General features: G+C 42.8%; 1 protein-coding gene across 1 annotated transcript in view; it reads right to left on the reverse strand.

The window, feature by feature from the left end:
* Positions 1-554: 554 nt before the first annotated feature.
* Positions 555-22,335, reverse strand: part of LOC148442525 (vomeronasal type-2 receptor 26-like) — a 41,243-nt gene continuing 19,462 nt past the window's right edge. Inside the window, exons 3-5 of the mRNA XM_088463867.1 lie at positions 15,053-15,181; positions 6,245-6,362; positions 555-1,462 (exon numbers count right to left, since the gene is read on the reverse strand). Coding sequence (XP_088319993.1) covers positions 555-1,462; positions 6,245-6,362; positions 15,053-15,181 — 1,155 coding nt within the window. The remainder of the gene's footprint in view (positions 1,463-6,244; positions 6,363-15,052; positions 15,182-22,335) is intronic.

Below are 22,335 nucleotides of genomic sequence, written 5' to 3' on the forward strand. Positions count from 1 at the left end.
GTTTCTGATCTCCCACCCTCCCTTCCCTATTGTGTCTTGTGTCGGCTTTATTTCATGGCAGAGAGAGACCGACAATCTGTAAAGCGTCCATATTGCTGCAGTAGGAGCGGTTCACACCCCTTTAATGCACTGGTTAGGCTGGTTTCACCCTACTGGGGCCAGCGGCTCTTCTCAACCGAGTTGGCCGAAATGGGGCATTGGCATGGGTATAGGATACCATCTCACTTGCTTAAAAAGGGAGAGTTGGCCCTTGCAAGTATTTTATATCTCACTTACCATTAAATTGGGATAGTTGGTCCTGGTAAGTTTTGGACATTTTTTGCCTTAGTCAAGTGGGCACCGGTGGTTTGCCGTTCTTTCATCTGCCACCATACTCATTATTGTAAATAAATAAAGCTGACCTATTATTTGAAGGCCATAAACTTGGTCTGTGTCTTTATTTTAGCAAATATGGTTTAAAATAATTCATGGTTACATCCATCATCTGACAATAAAGAGTTTAATGAGAATTACGCATCTATTACAAGGTATCAGGTTATATTATGAGGCAATGTTTATTTCTTTGTCCCCGAGCACAAAAGTTCTTTTCTGTTCATTTCAGGTCTCATCAGTATATAGTAGCATTTAGGGAAAAATATACAGCATAATACTCCAATGCATGAAGCTAATACAGCAAACACCTCTACAATGACCATTTGTTTCCCATTACTGCTCAGATAGGCTGGGATGGCGCAGACCCAAACACTGCAGAACACCATCATGCTGAATGTGATGTATTTGGCCTCATTATAGATGTCAGGTAATGTCCTCACCATGAAAGCCAGGACAAAGCTCACAGCTGCCATAAGTCCCATGTAACCCAACATGAAATAAAAGGCCAGCACAGAACCCTCATTACATTGGATGATGATAGTCCCAGGAGTAGTGTCCATGTTAAACTCCTGAAATGGAGGAGAAAATGACAACCAGATAACACCATTCAGGACCTGGACAGAAGAGCAGATCAGCACTAAAGCATTTGGTAGTTTGACTCCCATCCATTTTCTCCAGTAGCTTCCGGGTCTTGTGGCTTTAAAAGCGACGCAAACGGTGATAGTCTTGGCCAGGACAGAAGACAAAGCAATAGTAAATATGATTCCAAAGCAGACTTGGCGTAGCATGCAGGTTATATCGACTGGACGACCAAGGAAAAGAAATACACAGAGTAAACTCAGCTTTAGAGAGGTGAGGAGAATAAAACTAAGGTTCTGATTATTTGCTCTGACTATTTGGTTGTTCTGAAATAAAATAAACAATCCAATTATAAAGACAATTATAGCAGAAAATAAAAGAGCAATAACAGAAAAGACTGAAGATAGAGGGTCCTTTTCATACGATAGAAATTCTTGAGCTTTGGCAATGCATTGGTTCTTTGTGTCGTTAGGCCATTCACCTTCTGTACATTTCACACAATTGTTGTTGTCTAGGGAATAAAAATGTGAGATAAATAAAATATTTAGCAGCAATTTTGACCTCAACTTGTCTCTCTTTTCTTTTTATTCTCCGTCACTTTCTTTCTCTCTCTCTATGGGCCTGACTCAGAGGTGGACACAGGGCCTCATTCAACAAGGATCACAACTGCGAAAGCGTATGCAGATGGTCGATTGTTGTGTAATGCGCATGCCTATGCATCGCAGTGTGCGTGCACGAATGCCTCACTGCGATTGGGACTGTGATCGCAGTGAGTACGCAGACCCATCACAGAGTGATTAGCAGGAAGTACTGTTTGGGGGTGGTGACGGGGGGGTGGCTGGAGAAACTCAGGTGTGCCAGTGAGTTTGACCGCTGTTAGAGGGGCGTGCATAAATTAGCCACTGCGATGGCATATGCAGCCTGAGCCCTCACTGGTAGGGTCAGACCTGCATTAAATGTGCGAATGGCTCCGATGTGCTTCGATTTTACAGATGTTTTAGCTGGATTGCAAGGTATTACGGATGTGTGAAAGGGTAAGCGGGCGTTTGCATGTTGTCCGTGCGAGTGCGTTGCGATTTCAATTATTAGCATACTTTCGCAGCAGAACTGCGTGCGTGTTTGCGGCCGCTATTGCATCAGCGATCCTTGCTGAATGAGGCCCACAGTGTTGATATTTGTGCAGTATAACAATTTTTTATAACAGCGCATGGGTATAAAGTCCTGGAAATACCTATGGTCCATGCGTACCACTGAGTGTAGGCAATGATCTCTGTTGCGTATGTGATTGCACTAATTTTGGATGACAGCAGAAAGGCTTGGGCATTCCTGGGAGGTGTCTAGGAGATGGCCTGAAGTGAACGCATAAAAAGGCCATCTCAGGAGTGTGTTATGGGACCGTCGTTGTCAGTGAATGCAGCTGCTAAGGCTCGCTCTCGCTCTCTCTCTCTCTCCCTCTCTCCTCTCTCTCTCTCGCTCTCTCTTTCTCTCGCTCTCTTGCTCTCTCTCTTTCTCTCTCTCTCGCGCTCTTTCACGCGCTCTCTCTCGCACTCTCTCTGATGTTCTCTCTCGTGCTCGCACTCTCTCTTTCTCTCTCTCTCTTTCTCTCTCTCTCTTTCTCACTCTCTCTTTCTCTCTCTCTCTCTTTCCCTTTCATTCTCTCTCTTTCTCTCTCTTTCACTTTCATTCTCTTTCTTTCTCTCTCTCTTTCCATTTCATTCTTTCTCTTTCCCTTTCATTCTCTTTCTTTCTCTCTCTCTTTCCCTTTCATTCTCTTTCGCTCTCTCTTTCCATTCCATTCTCTCTTTTTCCCTTTCATTCTCTCTCTCCTTTTCATTCTCTTTCTTTCTCTCTCTCTCTCTCTTTCCCTTTCATTCTCTTTCTCTCTCTCTTTCACTTTCATTCTCTCTCTTCTCTCTCTCCCTTTCATTCTCTCTCTTTCTCTCTCTCTTTCACATTCATTCTCTCTCTTCTCTCTCTCTTTCCCTTTCATTCTCTTTCTTTCTCTCTCTCTTTCCATTTCATTCTTTCTCTTTCTCTCTCTTTCCCTTTCATTCTCTTTCTTTCTCTCTCTTTCCCTTTCATTCTCTATCTTTATCTCTCTCTTTCCCTTTCATTCTCTCTCCCTCTCTCTCTCCCTTTCATTCTCTTTCTTTCTCTCTCTCTCTCTCTCCCTTTCATTCTCTCTCACTCTTTCCCTTTCATTCTCTATCTTTCTATCTCTCTTTCCCTTTAATTCTCTCTCTCCCTCTCTCTCTCTCCCTTTCATTCTCTCTCCCTCTCTCTCTCTCTCCCTTTCATTCTCTATCCTTCTATCTCTTTCACTTTCATTCTCTCTCTCCCTCTCTCTCTCTTCCTTTCATTCTCTCTCCCTCTCTCTCACCCTCTCTCTCTCTCCCTTTCATTCTCTCTTTCTCTCTCTCTTTCCCTTTCATACTCTCTCTCTCTCTTTCTCTCTTTCCCTTTCATTCTCTCTCTTCCTCTCTCTCTCCCTTTCGATCTCTCTCTCCCTCTCTCTCCCTTTCATTCTCTCTCTCCCTCTCTCTGTCTCCCTTTCATTCTCTCTCTCCCTCTCTCTCTCTCCCTTTCATTCTCTACACTTCTCCACATTTATTTTACACATTAATTCAAATTCAATTTGAGAAAAAAAATAGAAGAAAATTGCTGAATCATTTTTCTCATCTTTGGTAGTTACACTGTCTCCATGTAATCAGCAAAAATGCAGACATGAGATCATGCCTTTGTGACTTGGTTAGTCTTAATTGAAGATGTCAACAATCACTGATATAACTAATTAAAAACGTGAGTATTGAAAAAAATACCGCAGTGTGGTCATTATTTAGTGAGTAAAATTATAATATATATGCTCTAGCATGACAGCCAGATTATCTGTCATGGAGGTGACACACTTTTAAATGATGTGGCCGTCCACTGGTTATTTCAGATTATATAGCTCTGAGCTATGGAAAATGTTACTATGTGCCCTCTCACCCCATTATGACACTGGCAACTTTGTGGTCACTTATATTGGAAAGAGGGGAGTGGGCCACTAGTAGCGATAGTCTGGTGATCACCTGTGATAACCAACACATTTATCCTGCATTAGGAAAAATAGATGTTTTCCTTATATGGGTGGCAGGGCACTATGTGCCCTATCCTGTCCATAATTACACTTGTAAATGTGGGATTGCTCACATACGAAAGCAGGGAGATCCCCTCTTTCATATTATGTGGCCGCCTAAGCAGCTCTTGTCTTGTGATCATCCAGCACTACAGAAAAAATAGTTTTCCATAGATGGGAGTCTCCTATTTCAAATTATGTGCCCCCCAGTAGGTATCTGGAGATCACCAGACATTGAGCAGGATGCATCAATGCATATTCTGCCGTCAAACCTCTAATTTGCCCGCTTACCACATATGAACCCAGCTCCGGAATGTGATATACTAAGGAGCTTGGATAAGGTGGGCAATGCCATCTTTAGATGGCGTTACCCAGTAGAAGCCTTTAAGCTTCTATTTACACTTCCCCCTGAGAGGGATCCAATCAGATCCCTCCCAGCACCCCCCAGCGGTGTGTGCATCACTTAATACATGCACAAAAGGATTCCCAGGTCCGAAATCCAGAAATGTTTCTATCAGAAATGACAGCTCTCGCTGGGGGAGCTGTCCTTTGCAAATTTGTTCAAGCATACTGTGTTAGTAAACAATTTTATGCTTCCGAAGAGCGCATCCCGCCCAATAACTGAAAGCGTACACAAAAGTAAAATTTTCCATGAAAGTTCAGATTTTTTTTTTTTGGCAAAACCTACACAAAAAATCCTGCTTTTTACTATTTTGGAAAGGTGGATTATTGATGAAGCAAGGACCACAAAGTATTTATTTGTGGTTTTTATAAGAGAAAAAAATAGCATGTTTGCTTTTTAGTTTCCTTTCTCGAAATTTCAAAAATAAAAACACCTTTTTGGCCATTTGGTTTACATTTTTATGACGTTAGAACAACTAAAAAGACTAATGGTATTTTCTGAAAATACAAAGTCTTCTAAAAAAAAAAAATTGTATAATAGGTGTGATCACCAAAATAACAAAAATCTGTGATTTAATGTTGGAAAAAAAACAGCGCGGATGTCAAAAAATAGCCACAGCACGGGGGTGAGAAAACCCTTAGCAGTGAGGGGTTAAATATGAGCACACCAAAATGAACTGGTTTATTTTAAAAGAAAAGAACTTTGGTGGCCTCCCTTGTAATCTCTGCTAATCCTGAACTGTTCATTTGTAGATTTTTGAGGGATTTCTTGATAATGTTTGGAGTCATTGGAGTGAAACCCCATTTGGTCTTAAAGTCATCAAATACATTTTTCCTTTGATTTTAAATTGTGAGCAGAATATACTGTATTTATACTCAATTTTTTTAAATAAAATTAAACATATTACAAAGTGATAGATGTGTTTGGCTTGTGATTCCTTCACAATGTTATCAGCTCTACTTTGCTGATCTGTCCCTCAAGAAACGATTGTATCCGGAATCACACCGTTGAAAAATGTTGAAAATCTGACAGTGGGATCACAAGGTTTTGCCTCACAGAAGGATCTGGGGCAGGCAGAGAGATCCAAGCTGTGGCTTGGATCATCCCAGATTCCCAAAATTTGGGTAGGTCCGGTTCTCTGAGAACCGGACTCGCTTATCTCTAATAGGAACTTCCTGTTTACTTCACACTTGGGGTGCAAGAGCTGTTACGGTCACTGAGTAAGGGGAAAATTATTTCTAGCGCTTGTGACACAGAGATCAAAGCTCTGGCCTTTGCTTTAAAATAGGCATTGGCATAAAGTTGGCATTGGAGACTATTAACTATTGATTCTCACTGAACCTGTGAGCCTGTGAGGGCCATGCTACATAACTGTGTGTAAATGAAGGTGAATTATTAATCATTGTGTGGAGAATGCTTAGACCTCGTGAATCTTCTTTCGTGGTTGCAGTAAAATTTAATATTTTGGTAAGTGACCGAGATGTGCCAATATCATAACCAGCTGGTCCAGTTTGTGGCATCTGAGAGTCAGTCCATGTTCATGACAAGTGGTTTGATACAAACCCTTGGGGAACTGACCTGCAAAGGTTTCTCTCATTCCTATTGCACACAACACGCGTTTCACACCATCTTTCTCTATGTGAATACTCACAAATATTGGATAGAATATACCATACATCTTTAAAAAAAAACTTGTTAAATATCATATTGCTATAAGATTATAAAGATACATTTTTCAGTTGTACTTGTAAAGTAAAATACTGTACATATACCATTGGATATTTCTCCTTCAGAACATAGCACACAGCCATAACAACATGGATGATATCCTCCACCTGGAGCTTTTCTGAATCCATTAGGACATTTTTCAGAACACTGACCTTGTGGCATCTGTTAAAAGATAAACAATATAATGTTACGAAGTTGTAACATTGGATTTGTGAACTTAAAGTGGACCTGAAAATATTGAGAAAATGGACTTATTGTGGTCATATTGTCAGTATGGTAGGTGCAAATGACAGGAATTTATCAATAAACTAAACTGAAGTGATCCCAATAGAGCGCACTAGATCTTGTTTTCAATATAATGGCACTATAACCCTAGCTAAATGTGGAATACAATAAATTAGCAATTAGAGTATTATCAATAAAGGGTGTCAAACTCTAATTATAATAAATTATACTGAAGTTAGTTGCAGTTGTAAATAAAACCAATAAAGGGCACTAAAATCTTAATTGTATGTTAATCACATTACATGAGCAATCAGAGGGTGTCAAAACCCTAATGTGTCAGACTTAGGTTATTGGCAGTGTTAAAAACTAACAATAAGACCTGATGGCCTGATTCAGAGTTGGGAATAGAGTGAGATATCTCTCTCAGCTGTGAACCTGAACAAACCATATTGCAATGCAAGGGGTATAAATACATACATTTTTTAAATGTAGGGCACTAGCAGCTTTTGCATGTAGCCCACAAATACTGCACAGCTTTAATATTACTCTACAATTTAGATGTCAGTTTGGAAACACTCCTCCCAAATCTAAATCTCTTTGTATATTTTATATCTGCCCCACCTGCAGTGCAGCATGGTTTTACCTAGATGATCAGATGAGAGAGATATCTCACTCTGGGCCTGATTCAGAGCCGGACGCTCTGAACGAGCGCCCGCTCTGAATCAGGGCATTTTATTTTTTTGTTTGTTGCGGCCTGTTGGCCACTCACATAGCTGTGGGTTACCACCCACAGCTTATGTGAGCAGCCATGATGATGGTCGCGATGGTCAAAACCATCGTGACAATCCGGCTTGCGACAAGACCCTTGCGGTAGGGTCTCGTTGCTGCAAGCCCCAGAATGCTTTCGGCTCTAACAGAGCCGGAAGCACTCCCACTGACATCACTTGTAATGTCAGTGGGGCCGGCTTCAGATGGTAGGCATTCCCATGGGAATGCCTCCATCTGGGCAGCCACACCCACGGCAAGGTTGTAGCGTTACTTTCACATCATATTTATTATTTTCATATCTATCCAAAGAGATTTGGTGGTGTCTTAGTGGATATAGACTGAATGTGGTGATTGATTTATGCTGACACTTTAGTGTTTGGACAGATTATGACTGAAATTTTATTCAGATCTAATGAATCTTGTGTATTACACTATATAAATGACTGGAAATGGAATCGGTGCATCTTTCATTCACCATCAGGCTTAGAGATTGTGCTGTTGGTAGTATGCATTTTTATGAGCTTGGAAAATAACATTTTGATCATGTTTGTAGGGTCACTTTTAAAAAGTGCATATGTATTAGAGTATCTTCCTGTAGATGTCTCTGAATCTCTTGTCCGTATTCTGATTTATCCTGGATTACCGGACCTCTCCACTTTTCTGTTTTTTTTTTTAAATGATAGGTTGCTCTTTTTAAATTTGTTATGGCATTTAGTTCTTATTTTATTATGTTCAATTTTGTAATGACTCATTTGTTTCCTAGATACTTTCTGAAAGATGATTGGTATCTTCTACTGATTTCTTATACACTATGTCTTTAGAAACCTTCATTATGAAGAACATTTTGATGGTAAGTTTCCATATCAATGTCTGCATATGAATGAAAGTGTTAAATGGATCTTGTCCTTCCCTGGGGCACATTTTAAGCCCTTTCTTCAACCATCAAAATCTTAGAACTGAAATTAAAAATCATACCTACATCCATGTTCTTATTTGTATTAGAGGTAGAGATGCGGAGGTTATCTTTATTCTTGTTACTTTCTTTTTCTTTCCCACATTTTTGCCCTTATTTATATAATTTTGTACCTTACCAGATGGGTTGGTGGTACATCCTCTTTCCAAAAATGGACAGGTTAGGGAGTTTACGACTTTCTTCATGTAAGCTTAAACCTGTTTTTAAGGGCACCTCATCATTTCTTCTTTGCTCATCTTCTTTGGGAACTGGCATTGCCGGCGGTTCGATTCCCAGCAGTGGCAGGCCGACATCAGCAGAGTTTCCAGCAGTGGAAGCCCGACAGTGCTGGAAATACTGATCATGGATAGGTAAGTATTGTCTAACCTAACCTAACTCCCCTAACCCTAACCCTCCGTATGGGTGCTTAACCCTAACCTCCCTCCAAGTGCCTAACCCTAATCCCTGCTCTAAGTGCCTAATCCTAACCACACCCTTCCCTGCTGCCTAAACATAAGTCCCCTGGGGGGGTGCCTAACCCTAAATCCCCCCGCGGTGCCTAACCCTAACCCTCCCTCCCCCTAGCCTAACCCTCCCGGGGGGTGCCTAACCCTAATCCCCCCTGGGAGCCCTAAACCTAACCCTCCCCCCACGTGGCTGTAAGCTCACTGCGCCCGGCATCACTACGATCGGGATGCCGGGCGCCGGTCTCCCGGCATCAGGGAAATGCCGGGCGTCTACATCTAGATGCCCGGCATTTCACCCTCACTGAGATATGATAGTCGGGAAGCGGGCTGCTGGTATTAAGGTAGTTGGCTTCCCGATTGCATATCCTTCTTTGTACAACCTTTAAATGATTTAGTTCCTCTATTTACCTCTTGGCATGGATTTTTTTTTCTTTCGTTTGAGTGATGGGTATCTGTTGTCTCTAAAATGATTTAGCTCATCTTTCTATTCATATTCTCTTTTCCTATAGGTTTATTGCTTTCTCCTTACAGTTATTGGCACATAAACAGTGTTTGCACAAGTAATTACTGAGCTGGTTATTATGTAATGAAAGAACAATTTACTAATGTAGTAAAGCAGAAAAAATTTTTTGTAAAAATAACAGAATTAAAATCAGATCTAGTAAGGCATATCACATAAGATTAATTGTTAGATATCTATAGCATGTCACATATGGGAAGGCTGACGGAAGTCCACTCAGCCTGACAGGGGTTTAACACTGATAAAGAGCCAGGTGTGTGTTCAAAAAACTCTTATGCTGGGTATACATTAGCCGATGTGTACTCAGCACATTTTCATCTTCGGTGGGACCCAGCATAAGCAAGTGCATACACACTTGCCGATGGCGGGAGCAATGGAATGATGGTGGGGGGGCATGCTGCATTCAACAGCTTGGCCCCTGCTGACAATATCGCCTATCGGACCAGGAAGCACGATTTCACTGACGATGCGTGAGAGTAGCATCATCAGCCACATATCTGGTACACACTGGCCGATGTGGACCATATGTTGTACGATCCACCAGATCAGACGACATGTCATCTAGTGTGTACCTGGCTTTAGTGATATTTTCCACTTCACTGTGAATCCAACCAATCAGTTGGCTGCTGGGGGGTGGAGTTTGTGGCTTAGGAGTTTTCATTTAATATTGTCGAGTGATTTTATGATTTTCTATAACTCTGGACTTGTGCACTATGGTTTATTTCTTTAGGATGACTGGAGACCAGTAACCATTATACAGTTCATATTCATTTGAGCCATTTACAAAGGTCCCAAGCAGCCCTATCACTGACTAACAGGGACCTTCTCTTTAGCCACCGGACAACTTTTCCGGCATTGGTCACCCAGATATAGCCCCCAGACAGTGTTTTAAACCTTAAACCCCCCTTCCCCTCCCAATCTGACGTGCAAACAATACTCTTCTTAAGGGACTTGCTCACAACTGTTCTGATTGATTAGTCACATTCAGCTGCATCAGGCTGCAAGAAATGCTCTGAAATTACTGAAGACACACATTTTCTATCCTCCAAATGCATGACTTCCCTTGGCTTAACAGCTAAACACCTCTGGTTCCTCTGTATCACACTGCTCCTTTTGCCACAATACAATAAATATAATAAGGCAACATCCATTGTTGTGAGCTTTATGCTTTTATGGGCATAGCTCCTTACTATTTTACACACTCCTTTATTGAATGTCACTGTTATTTATTTATGTGGCACTAACTTCATCAGTTTCAAATTAGAAATTAGGGCACAGTCTCGAAATGATGCCTGAAGGGTGTTTTAATGTGATGGCCTTGCTCATAATTGGGCTATTTAGGTTCCTAGATTAGCTGTCCATGGCAGAATTACTACCTGTGCCACGAGTGCCCCATGTGTCAGCCTGCTGTGGTACTTTTCATTTTAAACATTTTATCTAAATGTAACTATGTAACATACTTTTCCAGTATTCCAGTGTATTCTCCTTGAGTCAATGTTTATCTGCTTTCCATCAAATGTTCCCGCGTTTATAAAATATACTATAGATTGTTTTTCACCAGCAATAGTCACCCAGTTTTCAAGGACTAAATGAGAAGACAGTTCTCCTTTTTCATTAAAATATATTTCTTTACCATATTTATCTTTATACATAACCATTTTTATGTAGGCATGAAGCTTTCACCAATAAAAGAGTAAGAGACTTAATGTTAGAGATAAATATTTAAGAGCATATGTATAAAACATATACTGTATAGTTACAGTAGTACACTAGATTGGTACAGCAGAGTCAGAATACAGCAATGATACAGTAGGTGTTGTTATCATTTTGTCGGGTTCCGGACTATAGATAGACAATAAAAAGGTTGACAATGTCTAGATAAACACCAGATGTTAGACACTCAATAGGTGTACTGGGACAAAATGTTAACACACTAAATGTCGACATGTAAGAAGGTCAACAGGTACAAATGGTCGACAGGGTCAAAAGATTGACACAAAAATGGTCAAAACAGTTTTTCTTTTAGGGTTAAAAACACTTACTGGAGGGTTAGTGTTAGGCACTTACCCCAATGGTTAGGGTTAGGCACTTACCCTGACATGTAGAGATAGGCACCAGGGGGGAGGGTTAAGCACTTACCGGAGGATCAGGGTTAGGCAGTAGAAAGGATAGTTACACACCTACCCCAATAGTTAGGGTTAGGCAACAGGAGTGAGGGTTAGGGTTAGGCACCAAGGGGAGGGTTAGTGTTAGGCTGAAGATTAGGGCTAGAAAACAAAAAAATGACCATTTTTGTGTCAACCTTTTGAACCTGTCAACCATTTGTACACGTCGACATCCTTACATGTCAACCTTTAGTGTGTCAACCTTTTGTCCCTTCGACCTTTTGTCCCAGTCGACCTATTGACTGTCTAACATCTGGTGTCTATCTAGACAATGTTGAACCTTTTTACACTCTATCTGTTACTCCACACCAAATTTTTACATATAGAATAGATAAGTTTCCAATTTAGATTGATCAGGCTACATATGTCATTCATTGAATTGTTTGATTACATATCACCCACATAGGACCAGTGAGAATACAAGTGACACATCATGTTTGCAGATCTCACTGAACCTCAGTGTGACTTGGGGCCATATTCCAGATCAGTGCAAACTAGTAATAGTGATGTCCTAGACCAAACATGATCATAGCCTGGATCCACCATGATCCCATAGCCCATATGCATGGATACAGCATTGGGATGTGATTAGAATGATTGTACCTTTTTGGGTGGATCCTTCAAATGTTTTTGGCAGATTGAGGTCCGCCAACTATGGGCCTGATTCAGAGATGGATGGAATTGCAGAGCCTCACACAAGCAGCTGAACAATTCTGTCCATCTAAAATTCTAATGCAGCAGGAGGTGCCTTAGAAAACAGACACCTCCTGGCTGCATCTGCGATCCCAGCACTGCGAGTGAGGTCCCAGCCTGGGATCACCATCTCAACCATCGTGATCATGGGTTGCAATGGTTGCCCCTTTGGCCAGGCTGTGGTAGCTGATGTCTACCACAGCCTGACTGGGTCCTGGCAGTTTGCAAGGCCAGGAAATCTGCATACACCACTGCAGACCCTGTCCTCATCCCTCCTGGAAAACTGGGCAATGACATTGCCCAGGAATGCCCCCACACTGCCCCAAAAATGCTGCACCATGGCAATAATGCCTCGGCTTGGGAAGGTGTGCGGTTTAGATCACAGGAGCCATTCTGCACATGCACCCACCACTTAGCATCGGAGATGTACTCTAACCATCGGGTTAGTGTACATCTCTGAATCAGGCCCCATGTCCTGGTGTTTTAAATAATGAAAATTATGTCCTATAACCCTGTATATTAATAGAAAACTGGCATTGAAAAGACTACATTTATGGAATACAACTACAGTACATTAAATATATGTGACAGCAAAGATATTGTTTCTCTACAAGTGAATTTGCCTTAGTGTATAGAAATGCATCATGGGGGTACATTTACTAAAGATCGGTTTTGAGTCTATTTAAAAACCAATGGGTATATCGATGATTATCAAAGTCAGTTTACAGTTGAAAAAAACAGCATTTACTATGCATTGGTTTTGACTGTCATTAAAGGGTTGACATCAGTGCCTGTCAGATTTTGAAACCCCTATACTGCAGGAGATCTATTGGCAAACCCACTGTCAATCTGCTGCAGAGGTGAAGCCTGTCTGGGGTTATGTTTAATAATGCAGTGTAATCTATTGTATCTGTGTAGGATACCACAATTGCGAGTGTCTCCACCTAAGCTTGACTTCTCTTGGGGAATAACTTGCTTAGGGAAATCATATTGAACAGTTTTATTGTAAAGAGTGATATATCGAGCATGCACTACAATTCACTATAAATACAATATACACTATAATAACTAATACCACTTTCACACAGAAAAAGTAAAAATCCTGGCTTTTACCAGGCATTTGCATGCTGGGTTATTTTGCCCAGCCTAAACCCCCCTTCAGACATAAGAGCAAATTACCGGGTCAAACATTTCTATCCGGTAATTTGCTGATCAACACGGGTCATTTTTCTTTCTGAAAGGGTCAATCCGGGTCAAAATTTCCAGGTCTCTGACCCTGGTAGAAACTTGGGTTCGAAGTCCCGGGAATTTCTACACAGTTGACCCTTTCATACAGAAAAAGGACAAGTAGCAGCAAATTACTGGGTAGAAATGTTTGACCCAGTAATTTGGTTTTCTGTCTGAAAGGGGTATTACACACATGTTAAACAAAAGGTTTTATTTTCTTTTTAGGAACTCTTCTTCTTTGAACCTGCATAAAGGATTCTACTACAGGTGAGGTTTAGTGAAAATGTCTACAATGCCACATTACTTTATGCCACCAGTGTAATAATTAATAATGGACATCTTAATATGCCTCAGATGCTGAGTTACAGTAAAGTCACACATTAAACTCTCCATTCTGGGATCAGACTATTATTTCTCAAGTTTATTTTTTGTGAGTTACGTAAGAGTTTAAGACTCACAGCCTATTATATTTGGAGAGTTGTATGTTTTACATGAGCAACATGTGGATGGCGTGTTTTACCGGTGCGAGGATGGTTGTTGTGAGTTTGATGCAAGTTCTCAAACCTATTACATATGATGAATGCAAAATTGCATGTTTTAAGAAATCACCATCTATAACATTTACCCCTTAATGTATAGGAGTAATATAGGGATTTATGTCTCTTTATGAAATAGAGCCACTTTACATGTAAATTTTTGAGGCAGCTGTCTGGATGATGTTAGTGCACAGCAATACTACAGACCGATCAGATTAATTTTTGGAGCTCTACTTACTTGCAGATGAGAGCAAGTTGTTTCTAATTGAATTGGCCCCATTGTATTCCTGTGTGTCTAAATGTAGCACTCCAGACTGTGCTGAGGATTCTGCCCTAATACCTTAATGTTATATTACACATTCAGAGACCAAAATATTACACATGATGCGGTAAAATCCCTTAAAGTTATCCAAGATTGGTGGTGCTCCCCGGGAGTACAAAGGCACACATTCAAACAAAATTATGTCTAAGAGAATAAGACTGGGAAGAAAAACTCATTTTTGAGGCATTTAAGAGTGCCCCCATAAGGAGTTTTTCTTGCCAGCCTTATTCTCTTAGACAGAATTTTGTTTGAATGTCTAAATGTAGCAACCTGATTTAATCCTTGTAGCCAGACCATTGTGTTTTATATTCTGGTCCACTTGAGGTGCTGTGAACTAGAGTGAAGTTGGTCCTACCCTGCAGCCTGAGGCTTTTCTGTGAGTATAAGAAAGAACAATGCAGTGCAGCAAATGTCCTTCAAGCTACAAGGAAATCCAGATAACAAGCAAGACTTTTGGTTCCATTGGATTATGAGAGCCTCAGGTGCAGTGCTTGGTGTAAGCTAATGTGATATCCCAATGTAGTAAGGATGATAATTGTATGGTGCGTGTACTGATCAGAGTTAACTTGGTGGGGAAGTCTTTCAGCAACAGCTCTTCACTAAAGTCACATCTCATCAGAGAGGCAAGGATTCCCCAGGCACAGAGAGATGCAACACACTTCAGCTGCAATCTAACAACAATGTTTTATTCCAAAATCTGGTGAAATAATTGGAAAGTTCTCATCTAATGTATCACTAGTGGATCAGTTCTCCCTCTGTACTTGGGTAAAGGCAGGTATGGTAACAACTGCTTGCTCCATGCAGTAAGTGTAAGTGACTCCAGATGCAGAGATACCTGCAACCCAATCAGTTTTTGCTTTATGCTGTTTCCTCAAACTCCTCCTTTCTCTGTTCACTGATCTCTCCTTTATTTCTTACTCTCAGTGGCTGTGTGTAATCCCACTGCCAAGCCTTGAAGCTGTCTTTTTCCTTCTCACCTTGATGTGCAGATCACCCAGCACCTCCTTGTCCAGCTCTGCCTCCCCTACAACTGTCACTAATACCAGGGATGTGCAGTCTGGGTAGGAAGGGGTGGCAGAGCCTCCCTTGTCATACTCCGTGTCAGACTGCAATGTTTTGACTAAAAAATATTATACTACAAAGAAGATATTTATAACTTATTTATTCTCTGAAAACCCCACAACCACTTTTTTAAAGTTGGATACTATGGGTATCAAGAGCGCAAATACCCGTGGTAATCCAAAATTGGGCACGAGGGGCTGAATGTTTTTTTCCTTGCTAAAACTAGCGCCCAAATGAATATGCCACATTGATTAATATTATGTGTGTGTTTTTGTAACAATAAAGAGCATAGTGATATTATTCTGGTCTCTTTACCTAAATCAGTGGTTCTCAATCTCAAAGTATCCCTAACAGGTCATGTTTCTGTACCGATTTAACCACTTAACTGATGAATTATTTTTCCAAAAACCGCTCCAAAATTGTCGGTTTCTTTTATAATTGAATTAGGTCAAGAACATCATTTTAAACTTATCCATCACTATTTTATTTAAAAAAAATATATTTTTAAAACACAGTATACCATAAAAATAGCAATTTTTAAGTTATACTGTAGTGATGGCCATTGAAAGCTGTACCATCGATGGTTCAACCATCGTTAGAAGCCACCAATTCTTTAGCAATTGGTCAAGATCTGTGTAGACCACAACTGCTGATGTTTCCTAAACATCGATTGAGGGTTACCATCAATGGTGCAACATTGATAGTCACCAGCAATGGCAAACCACTTTTTTTCAGGTATACCATTGATGGTTCACAAACCATCAATAGTCAGCTGTCATCCCTATTGAGAGGCTCTGTGATATCTATCGATATATATATATATATACAGTCAGGTCCATAAATATTGGGACATTGACAGAATTTTCAGATTTTGTCCTCTATTCACCACCACAATTGCTTTGAAATGAAACAAACAAGATGTGATTTAACTGCAGACTTTCAGATTTAATTTGAGGGTAAATACATCCAAATCAGGTGAACGGTGTAGGAATTACAACGGTTTCTATATGTGCCTCCCACTTTTTAAGGGGCCAAAAGTAATGGGACAAAATAAACAATCCTAAATCTAACTTCACTGATTCACTGATGAGGTGGTATGTTTTGGATCATGAGCAGTTCCTTTCCTTCTCTTCTCTTCCCATCACTCTGGTACAAGTTGATCTTTGTCTCATCTGTCAATAGGATGTTGTTCCAGAACTGTAATGGCTTTTTTAGATGTTGTTTAGCAAACTCTATTCTGGTCTTCGTGTTTTTGTGGCTCACCAATGGTTTGCATCTTGTGGTGAAACCTCTATATTCACTCTTGTGAAGTGTTCTCTTGATTGTTGACTTTGACACATATACATCTACCTCCTGGAGAGTGTTCTTGATTTGGCCAACTGTTGTGAAGGGGTTTTTCTTCACCAGGGAAATAATTATTTTGTCATCCACCACAGTTGTTTTCCGTGGTCTTCCCGGGTCTTTTAGTGTTGCTGAGCTCTCCGGTGCATTCTTTCTTTTTAAGAATGTTCCAAACAGTTGATTTGGCCAAACCTAATGTTTTTGCTATCTCTCTGATGGGTTTGTTTTGATTTTTTAGCCTAATGATGGTTTGCTTCACTGATAGTGACAGCTCTTTGGATCTCATATTGAGAGTCGACAGCAACTGATTCCAAATGCAAATGTCATACCTAGAATCAACTCCAGACCTTTTATTTGCTTAATTGATAATTAAATAATGAGGAAATAGGCCACACCTGTCCATGAAATAGCTTTTGAGTTGATAGTCCCATTACTTTTGGCCCCTTAAAAGTGGGAGGCACATATTGAAACTGTTGTAATTCCTACACCGTTCACCCGATTTGGATGTAATTACCCTCAAATTAAATCTGAAAGTCTGCAGTTAAAGCAAATCTTGTTTGTTTCATTCCAAAGCCATTGTGGTGGTGAATAGAGGCCAAAATAAGAAAATTCTGTCAATGACCCAAAATTTATGGACCTGACTGTATATATATATATATATATATATATATATATACACATACACATATTTATATATATATATATATAAATACACATACACGTATATATATATATATATATATATATACTCATACAGATATATATATATATATATCTATATATATATGTATGTATGTATTGTGATAGGATCACTGGTAAAGTGGTCTGTGGCAGGTACATTTGTCCCAGATTCCTGTCTTATGTGTTTTAAACCCCTATATATATATATACCCATATATATATATATACATACACACACACATATATATATATATATATATATAATAGCCCTTATAAAATCGGGCATCATTCGGGAGGAGCTGAGGCCAGATTGACTGTGCTGGGCTACCTGGAACTGGAAGCAGCAGCCAAAGCCACGGCTGCTGCTCCTTCACACATAGTGATCACTGTAGTTCCGGAGCCGTGGCAGGAAGGTGTCCCGCTGGCGGCCTGGATACATAGCAGCGGCGGCTACCAGAGCCACCACTGCTCCTTCACACACAGTGGGCCTGATTCAGACCCACTCGTGAGCGCTGAGCGCTTGCAAGTGGGTCAATGTTGCCCTAGTGCGCATGCGCATGACGGAGGCTGCTCAATCGTGCGCATGCACGAGACCCAGCTAGCGACGGGGTCTTGCACCAAAGGGGGCGTACTGTCGATGGTGAGTGACAGCACGCCCCATTTGGTGGGCGTGCCGGGGGAGTGGCTGCCAGATGGAGGCATTCCCATGGGAACGCCTACCATCTGGGTCTGGCCCCACTGACATCACTAGTGATGTCAGTGGGAGTGATTTTGTCTCTGATAGAGCCAAAATCACTCCAGGGCTTGCAGTCACCGAGACCCTACCACAGAGTCTCGTCACAAGCCCAATGGTTGCGAAGGTCAACACCATAGCCACCATCTTTTTGGCCGCTCGCATATGCTGTAGGTGGTCATCCACAGTTATGCGAGCGGCCAGGAGGCCACTCCAAGTTTAGGTAGGAGGGCCGTGAGCAAGCGCTCTGGTCAGAGCGTCCAGCTCTGAATCAGGCCATGTGATCATATATGATCACTGTAGATCCAGAGCCGTGGCGGGAGGGTGTCCTGCTGGCGGCCCGGATACATAGCAGCAGCGGCAGCTACCAGAGCTGCCGCTACTGCTGTTTACTGAAGGGGGTGGAGATGGCTGCCCGATCACTGCTGGCCACAGTGATTGGGTCACAGCGGCAGCACTGCTGCTTCTATGGGAGGGGGGCTGCCGACGGTGCCCGATCACTGTGGCCAGCAGTGATCGGGACACGCTAGAGAGGCAGCCACACTTGCAGAGGGACCAGAAGGTCCAATTGATGTAATTAGCTGCAGGAAGATTAGCTTCCCACAGCCACCTAGTGGGCATTTCTGACTGGTCATATCAGATACGACCATGTCAGGGAAAGCCCAGCCTGGTGTGGTCGTATCTGATATGACCGTGCCAGGCAAGTGGTTAAATAAAAATGGCAATAAAAAAAAGATATGAGGTTTTTGAGTCCTTGATACTATGTGAAGAGAAGGGGAAGGCAGAGCTGGATGTAATGGAGGAATAAAAGGAGGGTTAACACTACATTTTTGGTGAACTGTTATATGCTATAAGCAATTCCACTCTTACCTCTGACCAGATCCGGCCCTAGGCATAGGCATAATAAACAAATGCCTAGGGCATTCCAGGGCTCTGCCGTAGTTCCTCCCCCCACTGGTGCTGCATGCCCCTCCCACCTGCCCTGCTGCTGCCGCTGCCATGTGGAAAGCCATGCTGGGATCAAGTGGCTGATCCCAGCATTGGCACAGCAGGAGGAGCTGTGTCCCCTGCGGGACACATCAGTGTCCGGCTCTGGGATGCTATTTCTGCTCCAAGCACCGGGGATGGAGTATGTGTTCCCAGCGCCAGTCAATCTTCGGGCATGGCGGGCAGGTCTTGACTCCGGGTGTGGGCTTACTGTCACCCGATAGCCTTGATACAGTGTCAGCCGTGGTGGGTGTTTGGCTCTGGCCAGCAGCCAATAGGAGGCAGATGCGATGAGCCAATCGCGGCTCGCTGTGTCATGGCCCTGCCCACTCATGGCATCTAGTATCTGATGCCGCTGAGCATAAAAGGCAGTATGGCAGTGGAGAGGAAGGAGTGAAGACCTCCCAAAGAGGCATCATGGCAAGAGTTCTGGAGGCCTCGGAAGAAGCCAGAAGACACCGTGATCAAAAAGGAAGACAGGCAGCACCGGCAGGAAGAAGCAAAGAAGAGGCGGTGCCGCTGGCCAGGATGGGCCAGCGGTTGAAGAATGCGGCTCAGGACTGGAGAGGACTGCGGAGCTGGAAAGTGAAAGAGCCAACGAAGCTCCCCCCCACAGCCTCTTCCAATGGAACAGGTAGGCCCTCCATGAGGCCTACCATATACCCCCTCCCTAGACCACCAGGGTTGTTGGGCACTAGGCCCATTGGGGCACTGTTGGGCAATAGGCCCATGGGCATATAGGCGGGTGCAAGGCCTGGTCTACTTAGGGGGCATTAGGCCCTAGTGGGAGTTATTGTCCTATTAGGTCTAAGTGACCTGGGTACTAGGCCCAAGTCACTATTGAGTAAAGTAGGTGGGCACTAGGCCTGTGGCCAAATGGAGGGCCACCTGTTTTTAGGGGGCACCAGTCAAAATTTTGCCTAGTGCACCAAATGGGCTAGGGCCAGCTATGCCTCTGACAGTAAGGCAGCCTGTGTAGCCGCAGTGTCCTCAGAGACTGTACCTCCAATTCCAGCTCCTCCCCTGTGGCAGGAGCCAAGTGCTGCAGGAAAATGTCACACTTCAGCACGAAGCTCCTGTCACTGAGGAGGAGCTGGCATTTTGGTGACACCCCCTCCCATATTGATACTCAGTGGAGCCCACACCTCCATAGTGACACCACTGTGCCTAATCATGAAGTAATGCAGGCAAGTGCCCCCCACACATTCGAATGGCTCACTGAGGCTTAACAGTACATGGTCACAGACTCTCATATTTTTATTTTATACTGGCATCTAGGCCAGAACAAGCACATACCAACCCTGGTCTCATAATGCTTATTGTGGACATAAAAACTTGCTGAGTTTACAGGCTAGCAACAGAACATGCCTTATTACCTTTTACCACTAGTGTCCATTCACATCAATGCCATTATGTCACAGCCACCTGATCTGGAGACTATCTCTATAGTGATTAAGGTACAGGTAGCCATGCTAATATCCAATGGTCAACACATAGCAGCTCTCATTGTCATTCAGGGGCGTATCTATAATATGTGCAGGGTGTGTGGTGCACAGGCCCCTGGGTCAAGGGGGGCCCGCATTGCACACCCTGCACCCATATTATCTAAAACTCACCATCCGTGGTCCAGCGTTGGGTGACAGCGCTGTACAGAACACTGGAAAATGGCCGCGGTGGCTATTTTTCCGGCATTAAGATGCCCCTGTTGTCATTCATTTACATTATACCTCCTGCACAGTAACACTTTCCTAATGTGTACTGTATGTAGTATTTGTAGCATTTGTAGTGGCAATGTGCTCTACTTACTACAATCCACATTGCAAATTCAGGCAATATCACAGGGATTTACTACAAATCCCTGTGAATCCCCTCCGCACACTAGTCACAGTATTTTCTAAAAAAAATACAGTGACAAAGTGCCCGCGCATGCGCCGACTGGCCGCTGCTACCACCGGCGCTATGCCCCACCCCCCGTGCTAAGCGCTGCCCCTGTGATCCTGCCCTCCCTTAATTACACTTATCTGCATGATCCAGGCCTCCGGTGATGTCTTCCGTGTCCTCCGGTCAGGTGATATCCCATACTGCTCTGGGACCCGATCACCTGATGACCGGGCAGCAGTGCAGCATGGGAGACCAGCTGACTGGAGGGGAGATGTCACCGGAGCCCCGGCCACCAGTCCATGGAGTCAGGTAAGTTATTTTTATTTTTTACAATTTTTTTTTTGTAGTGGTCAGCTTGCAGTCTGTTTAGACCACACAGCTGATCACTGGGGCCGGCTCCTGGCTCTGCTCTGCCTTTAAGAGCAGAGCAGGTGTCCAGTAACCAGGGGAGACCCTGGATAACGCCACCTCCAGATGGAGTTATTATCACAGGGCCTCCCTAGGTATTTTTTCACAATTTATTTTTAGTAACTACCAGGCAGATCACATTTCCCATTACAATTAAGGGAAATGTGATCTGATTACTAAAAATAAGTGATACTTACTGGTTGGAGTAGAATTTTACGAATTCTACTCAAATTGCCCTATAGTAACTGTAGGTGATACTAAAATAATGTGAAAAGGGTGTCAAAACACCATTTTGCACTTTTTTTTAGTAAAAATAATGTTAATAAATAGAGCACTAAGGGCTCTATTTACTACAATCCGCATACTGAATGCAGATTGTAGTGTGATATTACCGAGTGAATTTGCCTTGCAAATTCAGGCAATATCACAGAGATTTACTACAAATCCCTCACAGTGTCAGAGCTTGCGATAAAGCTCTGTCCCTGCAAATCCCCTTCGGAGTCTTATCACGGTATTTTCACAAAAAATACCGTGATTAAGTGCCAGCGCATGCGCCAACCAGTCGCTGCTGCTACACCCCGGTTCTAAGATCCGCCCCCTGGCACTAAGCCCCGCCCCCATGATCAGGGACCCCCCCGTGACCCCCCTAACCCCCGTGACCCCCCTCTCCCTTAAGTACACTTACCTGCATGCTCCGGGCTCCAGTGATGTTCTCCATTCCTCCGGTCAGGTGATCTCCCATACTGCACTGGGACCCAATCACCTGATGACCGGGCAGCAGTGCACTATGGGAGACCAGCTGACTGGAGGGGAGTCATCCCCAGAGGCCTGATCACCGGTCCCTGGAGTCAGGTAAGTAATTTTTATTTTTTACAATTTTTTTTTGTAGTGATCAGCTTGCGGTCTGTTTTGGACTTTTCGCTCCACATCGGAGGTTAGAGTGTGGATAAAGTATCGGGCGTGTGCCCGCTTATCCCTGTATTCAATTTAAAAAGACCGAAAATGGGACCCAGCGAATCTGGATCTACAAAAAAAATGGGAATTTTTGGGAAATGTGCCTGGGACCCCCCTAAAGATGTCCAGACATGGGGGATCACTATGGGTTCCCCAATTTTTGCCTGCTGAAGGAAGACAGGGTTTGTAATAGCCGCGGCAGGTGTTTTTTTG

This window comes from Taudactylus pleione, unplaced genomic scaffold (genome assembly GCF_031769625.1).
Source record: "Taudactylus pleione unplaced genomic scaffold, aTauple2 ptg001476l, whole genome shotgun sequence".
NCBI lineage: Eukaryota > Metazoa > Chordata > Amphibia > Anura > Myobatrachidae > Taudactylus > Taudactylus pleione.